Below are 9,592 nucleotides of genomic sequence, written 5' to 3' on the forward strand. Positions count from 1 at the left end.
GCCTTGAATACCTCCAGGGATGGGGCATCCACAACCTCCTTGGGCAATTTGTTCCAGTATGACACTATCCTCTGTGTGAAAAACCTCCTCCTAATATCTAATCTAAACCTCCCCTGTCTCAATTTAACCATTCCCCTCTTCCCTTCCCATTTGCACTGCATTCTATCTGCTATTCTCAGAACTTGGCAACGGGGGGAGAGAGAGTCTCAGTAACCACTGGGGCTAATCTAGGTTGTCTCAGTACAACATTAGCACTAACCACCTTGTCTGTCTGGGTAGCCAGGAGCTGAGAGCTTGGCTCTGCCCAGTCCTGTGCTTTCTGCTTTCCTTGCAGGGAGGTGAGGCTAGATCAACTCCAAGCCTGCAGCATCATGCACTGGGAGCAGCACAGTGATTTAACATGTTGAATCCTGATGAAACAGTTAAGTTTCTCATCTTGTTTAGGAATCTCATTTTATTTTTATTATTATTTTTATTATTATTTTGAAACTCGGAAATTTCTAGCATTAACATATTAATTGCTAGCTGAGACTTTTCATTTTTCCTAATTTGCTAATAGTCCTCCTCCCATACAAAGTCTTCTCAAAGTGATTATCGTATTGGCTGGGACAGCACACAGTGTTTCAGCTGAAGGTGAGCTAGTACCCTAAGTGGTATTAAGAGTACTAAGAAACGTGTGTGTGTGACGGAGTTGGTGATCCCCATAATAGTTGGTGGGATTAGGTATAGGGCTGAGCTCTGCTGCTTGTACCATTCAGCTGTTGGATGTACTACAAGGAGCTCATGGCAGCAGAATAACCCTAGCGCACTGATTGCAATGGAGAAGCCTTCAGGCAGCTCCCACAGGTCTCAGGTTACTTGGGAGAGAAACAGTTTTTTGTCATATACCACTCTTTCTCTTAACAGTAGGAATGATGGATAGTGCTATCTGTTTTAAGGACATTGGATAAAAGCTTCAATGCTGGCAGATCTTACCAGCTGGAGGTCTGTCTGATGTGGCAGAGCTCAGAGCTTGCAGCATCTGAAGAGACATACAATTATCTGTGAAATCTCTTATTACCTTTTCAGATTATCTTCAATTAACAGTATTTTAATCAGCATCCTGATTAAGTTAGAATGCCTTTCTTACTGGAATTTATGAATGCTTACATCAGTGCACTGCAGGGTGCAATAGATGCATCCCCAACTCTGTTGGAAATAGTTCACCTGATTTAAGACAGCATTTTATTTTGTTTTGTTAATCAACTGGTGACTCGGATTTTCTCCTTAATCTGTGTTTCTGGATTGCAAATAGTTATTTTTGTATAAGAAACTAGTGATACATGTACGAGGAGCATAAGCAAACACTGTTATGAGCCATCACACGATTCTCTTTCAGCTTTTGTGACATAGGTAAATCACACAGAAAACTTCTGTGTATTGTGCTGAGAGCACTAATGAAAACATTGATGTGAAAGCAATGGCTGATCCCATGGCAAGATCCCTATGACAATAACTACCACCATACCTTGGCTGTTCTCTTTTGAAGTATCTGTTCCCAGCTTTCCATGAGCTTGCTTCCCAGCCAGCCTTACAGTCAGGTTTTGCAGTGCAACTCAGCTTTTCCTGCTCTACCTTGATAATTGATTTCCAAGATTAAAGTGACAAGGATATCAAAGATAAATAAAAAACAGAATAACGTGATGTGACTGAACACTGTGACAGTCAGTTTCTGTTTTCCAATTACTGGATTCCTATTTTAAACTATCTAAATCATATATATTTTCTTGCACCTTACAAATTAATTTTGAATATTTATTTGGTGTCAGATGTTTTTCTGTTCTCTAATTGTATTGTGCGTACTTTTTTAATGCTGAAAAGCTTGTCTGCTCCTGCAACTATTTTAGATGGTCCACAGAAAGATGCTGTTTCTTGAAGCAGATCTTGCTATCTTTAAAGATTTCTAGCTGCTGGATCTGTAATTCCATATGTCAGTTACTCTAGAATTTGGGATAGAAATAGTTTTGCCTCCTTGAGTGAAATATGCAGAAAACTTAGCATTTTGTTTTCTTCTTAGTTATCATAATTTCTGGGATTGTGTCTTCGTTTCTATTAGCTCTGCTGCCTTCTCCCATAGTTGCCAATACTCTTCCCAAAGCAAGTGGAAAGCTTAAATTGTTTTTGGAGCCACATGTAATTCTTTTTTTCATTCTGATTGCACTGAAGACCTATTTAACTGGGCATTTTGAGCTAAAGAACCTCTTATTCAATGTTTTAATTTACCTTAAATCTGACCTCTGCCTTATTTTTGTCACTTCTCATGGTTATGAACTTGAAAATGGGTCTTGTTAGTTTCATGTCTCAATTCTGAAATATTTTTTGCCAAAACAGATTCCTCAAGGTGAGTTTTAAGCTTCACACATGTGCAGGTAAAGAGAGAGGATGTAGATTTGTTGAAGGGATGAAAATCAATAAATTATTTTCTCTGAGAGGGAAGAAAAGGACAGATTTGGCTATAAAAAGAGGCCCCAGCTCCTTTGTTAAAAACTGGATATGTACTTACCAGAAGTACAAATGACCTTCTATGCTCTACTAGTGAATTAAACTGCAAGATGTTTAATTACCACACCACGAATGCAGAAATATTCCTGCAAATCGGATGTAAGCCAGTTGAGCCAGTTTCTCATTGTGGAATTGTTCATTAAAATGGAATTACACATTCTCAGCAACAAAAGAACACTTAGGCAGCCTTGATATTCTTAGTAAGCTGAGTTTAGATGAACGATATTAAAAAAGTCTGTTTCCTGCAGCTTTAATGGTATCTAGGTAACTAACTGCAATGACATTTTGTGAGATATTTTCCTGTAGACTCAACAAGTTTTATAGTATCATGTGTAAGGATATTCTGAATGTCTTTAGCAAAGGTTAAAGTTGCAGAAAAATATACATAAAGGGCTTTAAAATTCTGCTAGCTTTAGATTTACTCTGCTCAGTTTCTTTTGAGAAAATGATAGTTGACTATGATTGGCTACAAACTATATAGCTTTGCCCTAAAAACTCTTTTGGGTGCTTTAGAGATATTGTGTGACTGTAGTCTCTTTTCATGTGAAAGGGATGATTTACCTGCACCAGGTAACACACAAGTCTATAGAATTCTGTAATTTCCTTTTAAAAAATAGCAATTACATTTGCTTGCCAATGTCACAAGTCCTAAAAGCAAACAAACAAAAAGAAATCTTCTCCTACCCCTAAAAAAACTCCAAAGGTCAAGAGTGCCTTGTGCTAGTACCTTAGGTTAGACCTATACAAGTAAGTGTCACCTTGATTTTTGCAGGGTAAATCAGCTGGTGTTCAGGACATAGTGTCCACCCAATATTATTGCCAGGCAGCTTCCTTCCCACCCATATGTAAGTGAATATTCTCCCTCTAATTTGCAGAATGCAAAAGGACTGAATTATTTATTGCAGGTACTTTCAGTGCTTTTTATAATAGTATCAACTAAATAATGCAGCTGCATGCAACCATCCAATGGGAAAAAGGGAGATTTCACAGAGATATCTTCCTCAGCAAATACATCATTTCAAAAAAACTGCAATACACTGAATGCTACTTCTAAGTCCAACATCCTCATTAGAAGAGAAGTAGCCTCCTTTGGCTACCTCTTCCGTCACAGAAAGATAAGCTCTGCTGTGATTCTTGCTCTGCTGCAATCCATTTTCAAAGGCAGCACTGATGAGGTGTGCTAGAGCCCTCCCTGCACCAATTATAGTGCGTCATTCTACCTTAGAGCTTTATGAGACAAATTAACAAACAAAAAGTCATTGCAGAGATCTGATCAGGAATGCAGTTGCAGAGCTAGCTCTCTGCTTGGCACTATTTTCATTGCTGGAGCTGGAGTTGTTCTTCGTCTGCTTGGAAGTGCTTCTGGTGACTACAACCAGTGAGCACATCAACCAATGTTAGATAATGAACTTCCCTGGTCTTCCCTGCTATTTTTATCCTTTAATAGCTGTGTTCTATATTCCAGGAACAACATATGCCCAGACTTCGTTGTCTCATGAAACCCAGTCAGTTCAGTTGATATTCCTTCAGCTTTACAACAATGAAGTTTAGCAGAATTCTGATTCATATTAGTCCTTGAAAAGTTGAATGACTGAATATTTCTCATTTTACCTATTATTCTGATAATTTTAACAACATCTTTTTTTACCAGAAACGTGGTTTTTTTTTTTTTCTGTGATATTACAATGAAGATACAAGAAAAAGGAATACCTCATACAGGAGATAACGTGTATCGTAGAATTTTAAGGCTGGAAAAGACTTATAAGATCATCCTGTCCAACTGTCAGCCCATTCCTATTGTGCCTTCTAATCATATCTCTCAGTGCCATTCTTGAGCATCTCTAGGGACAGTGATGCTACTACCTCCCTGGGCAGCCTGTGCCAGTGCCTTACTGCTCTTTCTGAGAAGGAAATTTTCCTAACATCCAGCCAACTTGAGTCAATTCCTTCTCATCCTATCGCTGTTAAGTGGAAGAAGAAGCCAACCTCCACCTCACCACAGCCTCCTTTCAGGTCATTCTAGAGAGTCTTTCCTGAGACTCCTTCTCTTCAGACTGAATGATCTCAGTTCCCCTCAGCTTCTCCCCATAAGACTTGTGCTCCAGACTCCTCACAGCTCCACTGTCCTTCTCTGGACATGCTTCAGGGCCTTGATATCTTGTAGTGAGAGGCCCAGAACTGAACACAGTACTTAAAGTGCAACCTCAGCAGTACAGTGGGATGATCACTTGCTCCTGATGACTGCACTATTTCTGATACAAACCACGATGCCATCGTCCTTCTTGGCCACCTGGGCACACTACTGACTCATATTTAGCTGGCTGTCAACCAGCACCCCAAGATCCTTTTCCTCCATACAACCTTCCAGCCATTGTGCCCCAAGCCTGCAGCAATGCTGGGACCAAAGTGCAGGACTTGGCTCTTGATCTTGCTGAATCTCATACGGTTGGCCTCAGCCCACTGATCCACTGTATGTCTGTCACTGTGTGCCTCCATCTATCACCACATCCCTTGCTTTGGTGGAGGACAACATGCGCAGGCATAGCAGGGCGTAAACTCTTATCTGTGGTTATCGTGCAGTGAGCAGGATGGCAGATTAGATTATGTTTATATTTGGTAAATTCAACTCAGAAATAGTACCTGAAAAAGCACAGAGGGAGGAGTAGGAGAGGATTATTCTCCATGGAGAACTTTGTACCTGGCGCAGCAAACCTGCTTACACGGTATTTTTACCAGATATGAGAACCTGTCTTGGCAGTTCCACAAGCCCAGATTTCTGCTTGCTTTGGGAGGAACCTTTGTTCTGCCTTGCTGTGTCTTTTTGAGTCAGTCAGTCAGTGACAACACAGCATTAGAATGCCCCTGTGTGATTTTGTTCACGCTTCTTATTCAGCAGCAGTATGTGAGTGAAACAGAGAACCGAGGAACACTGGTTCAGTGCTCCGAGGGCAGCAACAATTTTAGTAAGCTCTAAATAAACAAACAAATAAAGAAAGAAAGAAAAAAAAATCAAAAGCAAATCAACGAGTGACGGCCTGTTGCGATCGCAGCTGAGGCAATCGCACGCCAGGCGGGGAGGGGAGGGAAACTCAGAGCTGAGGCGGGGTTGCCTCACCAGCGCAACCAGGGTACGGGAGGCTTCTTCGGCTGCTGCTGCGGCGACACGGGGCCTCTCCGCCTCTATTAGCTCCGTACGGCCGGGCCGGGAGCCCAGCGGAAGGTAGGGAGCCGCGGGGCTTCCCCTGGCAAGCCCGGCCATTGGCCGAAGGGCTTTTTCGCGGTGGGAATCTGTCACTGCGCTGGGAGGGAGGGTAGCCGCTATCCCGAACTGGGTTGTTTTGGATCCACGTGTGGTAATGGGGTGTCGGTGGTTCATGGAATAACGGCTAAAAATAGATGAGGGTGAGACCCTCAGTTCTGTAACTGGCTCCGTATAGGTGTGCTGACACAGCTCTTGTGTGTGTGTGTAACAGCGGGGAAGGAACACAGGGGTTTGTCACAACCTATTTTTCCTGTATCAGAGGGGAGAGGCTTGATAAGCTCTCGTGAAGACTCATAGCATACCTTGCAGTCAAGATAAGCGGTTAAGGTACACATATTGAATGATTTATGTTAAAAGAAATGTCTGTTAGTTCTCTACTCTGCCCTGATGAGGCCTCACTTGGAGGCACTGTATTCAGTTCTGGGCTCCCCAGTAAAAAAAAGACATGGATCTCCTGGAGGGAGTCCAGCAGAGCACCACAAAGATGATAAAGGGCCTGGAGCATCTCCCAAATAAGAAAAGGCTGAGCGACCTGGGTCTGGTCAGCCTTGAGAAAAGAAAATTCAGAGGGGATCTGATCAATATCTATAAATATCTAAGGTGAGGGAGGCAAAGGGACATGGCCAACCTCTTTTTAGTGGTGTGTGGTGATAGGAAATGGGGAAACGGCCACAAACTCAAGCATAGGAAGCTCCATACAAATGTGCATAAGAACTTCTTCACAGTAAGGGTGACGGAGCACTGAAACAGGCTGTCCAGGAGGGTTGTGGACTGTTGCACATTTTAATCCATCCATGTGTTTGGATAAGGCAGTCAAAGTACCTTAAGTGTGCAGCAATTCCTGTGAGCCAAAGTTCTAATGAAACTAGGTGTCTTGCTTCTTTTTTTTTTTTTTTTTTTTTCTTTTCTTTCTTTTTTAATTGAGCAGATCAACTTTGAAAGGACTAAACAGCAGAGGAACAGGTGGCTGGACTAACTTAGTCTCAGATTTTTATGAAAATTTTGCTTTGCATATGCCGTCATGGATGCTGTCATTGTAATTCAGTTGCATATATCAGCAGAGACCTTTTTTTCCCCTCTCTTTCTTTCCCTCTTTTTCTTTCCCTCTATTTGCCTCAATTGATGAGATTATTTTCTTCCAGGCTGAAACTCGGTGGGCATGGCCTTGGATACAAGGAGTTTTTTCTCCTCTGGAAAATTTGGTCAAAGGTAGCACCAACTGTTTGATGTCCTGAGTGGTAAAGCTGTATAGGTCAATTGCAGGATCAAGATGTGGACAAAATGGCTGAGAAAAGGAAGAAATTTATCTCTTTATCGTGGCAGAATGTGGTAGGTAAAACATTTGCACTTGACTCTGCAGTCATAGTTTATTATTTTCATAATGAGTTATAAAGAGATGTACAGAGCAGAGCCTAGTTTTCTTGTCATATGTAACTTCCATATATATGATTTTTTTTTCATTATGAAAAGTCAGATACAAGTATGAGTCTCCTCAGAGGAGTTAATGTGACTGGTTTTATATAGTGCTATGTATTTGCAGCAATTCTGTGTTGGCAACAAGATAAGTTAAAAATTGAAGTGTTTAGAAACAGAATTTATAGAGAAATAGGATTCTGAAGAACAGTTTTTCAGAACGTGGAAAAATATTACTTTTGGATAGTTTCCATGTCCACTCTTAGGGCAAAAAACTGCTTGGGAAAGAATTTGAGAAAGAATGATAAAGTAAGGTAATATAGTAATAAACAGAACTTTTGAAGAGCTGATCATGAAAAAAGACAATACCTGGTCATTACTGAAGTTCATTCAGTCCTATTTTCTCTTTTAACTGTTTCCATTAAAGTATTGACATCTTCTTTAAAATTTAAGTATAGAAAATTTAAGAACTACTGTCTGTTCATTACAATTCATGAAGAAAGTTGAAGCTTTCAAACACACGTAAACTCTCTTTAATGATTTGGAGCCTAGTATGTTTCTTGTTATGTTCAGCATTCTTCCGAGGGAAGACACCCCTTCTTATGAGCTGAGCAAGAAATAACGTGTCTGGTAATTAGAGCAGAAATTTGCAGCAAGGAGATAGGGAAAAGAAGGGGAAGGAGGAAAGCAGGCACTGCAAGAAGCAATGAGTATGACTCAGTGCATGGCATGCTCCTGAGTCAGTTTGGTGAAGAAAAACACAGCAGCTGGAAGTGTCATCTTTAGCTGGTGATTGGGTAAAGATAGGTATCTGCAGCAGGTAGCTATGTGGAAACTTGTGAAAATGGAACTAGCAAAAGTCTTGATAAGTTATTATGAAGTAGTTTAGAATACATCGTAGATTCACTTTATTGATCTGTACTGCACAAATATTTTGAAGACTGGATGCCATTTCTGGTCTCCCTTCCTCTTCTCAGACAAGTCATGGTGTACCTGGCGAACTGGAAATAGTTGAGGTGAGAAGGGAATTCTAGAGGTCACCTCGTCTAACCTCTCCTTCAGCCAGGTCACCCACATTAGGGTGCCCAGGCCCACGTCCAAGTGGCTTCTGGAGATCTCCAGGGAGATACAGAAGAGAGTGGTAAAGATGGTCAGAAGTGTGAAATCAGGTTCCATCTAAGGGTCAGTTAAAGAGACTGAGACGAGCCCAGGGAAACAAGAACTGGGGAGGAGCGTACTGGAGATGTACAAAATCCCGAGTGTGTGACATGCACAATAGGAAATGTTCACTTGGTTTTTTTTCTTCATTCTTCTAGTACAATGAATGGGGGCTGTCAGTTGAGATGAGCAGGTAACATGCTCAAAATAAGCAAAGACTATTCCTGTGTTTTCTGTGTCAGTATATGAACTTCGGGGCTCTTTTCCAAAAGATGTTTCTGAGTTCAGAGGGTGTGGTACTACATTCTTGGGAAAGAATCTACTGAGGGCTTCCAGCTATTGAGAAACTAACTGTAATGTCATAAATTGATGAAGTGAGAGAGACCGTCTGTATATTATCATTCTTTGGCATTTTTGTTCTCAAGTCATCTGCTATTGACCACAACTTGAGACAGAACACTGCTTTAAGAGGGGGCTCTGATCTTGTTGGCACAGATGTTCTTACATATACTTCCCCTTTATGTTCAGTCAGAAGTTAGTTTTCCAGTTCTAAGAAAATACATGTTTTGTAGTGGGATGGCTCTGTAATTGTTGTTTTTTAATCCTGGAGGTAATTGTGTTTTCCTGTAAGGTAAATAGTTCCTTTTACTATGCTACACCATGTAACTCATGTTGAAAACATAGTATAAGAAAAGTACAGTTTATAAAAGACACTGGTAGTAGAAACTGTAATATATGTGTTGATTTTCAGATGTAGAAGTTTATCTTGGAAACCACTAATTTAAGAGTTTCTTTCCTTTTCTGTAGGGCAACATGACAGCAAAAATACTTTCCTGTAAGATCACAACAGCATTTCTTTCTTTAATTATTGCAGGTGAGTTAATTGGTGACTACAGAATGTCTTATTCTGAAATTTAATTTTTCACACAAGTAATACTGTTTTTTTTTTTTTGTACAAATGGTTGTGAAAGTCAAATTTATGTGCATGTCAGTGAAGTTCTTTAAACAATTCTGAAAGCAGAACCCTATAAAACGTATAAAATGTGACATTTTATGTAGTGACTAGATAACACTTAAGTTGGAAGACACCTCTTGAGAACATTTAATTCAACCTGCTTGCTCAAAGAACGGTGACCCACAGCAGTCTGTCCAGGGCCATGAACATCTCCACAGTGTTTGATGAACCTCTCTGTTAAAAAAAAAAAAAGGAAAAAAAAA

The 9,592-nt window shown here is 40.5% G+C and overlaps 1 protein-coding gene across 4 annotated transcripts in view; it reads left to right on the plus strand.

Moving 5' to 3' along the window:
* The first annotated feature begins 5,620 nt into the window (after positions 1–5,620).
* The window catches only part of LOC100542828 (interleukin-1 receptor type 1-like), a 16,805-nt gene continuing 12,833 nt past the window's right edge, over positions 5,621–9,592 (plus strand). The window contains exons 1-3 of one of the 4 annotated variants that reach the window (XM_010727862.3): positions 5,621–5,761; positions 6,946–7,132; positions 9,182–9,248. In XM_010727862.3, coding sequence (XP_010726164.1) covers positions 7,085–7,132; positions 9,182–9,248 — 115 coding nt within the window. In that variant the 5' untranslated portion in view covers positions 5,621–5,761; positions 6,946–7,084. Of the gene's footprint in view, positions 5,762–6,945; positions 7,133–9,181; positions 9,249–9,592 lie in introns of those variants that run through there. The other 3 variants (XM_010727876.3, XM_010727868.3, XM_019623175.1) reach the window with 3 other exon arrangements.

The sequence above is a fragment of the Meleagris gallopavo genome, chromosome 1 (genome assembly GCF_000146605.3).
Source record: "Meleagris gallopavo isolate NT-WF06-2002-E0010 breed Aviagen turkey brand Nicholas breeding stock chromosome 1, Turkey_5.1, whole genome shotgun sequence".
In the NCBI taxonomy this organism is placed as follows: Eukaryota; Metazoa; Chordata; class Aves; order Galliformes; family Phasianidae; genus Meleagris; species Meleagris gallopavo.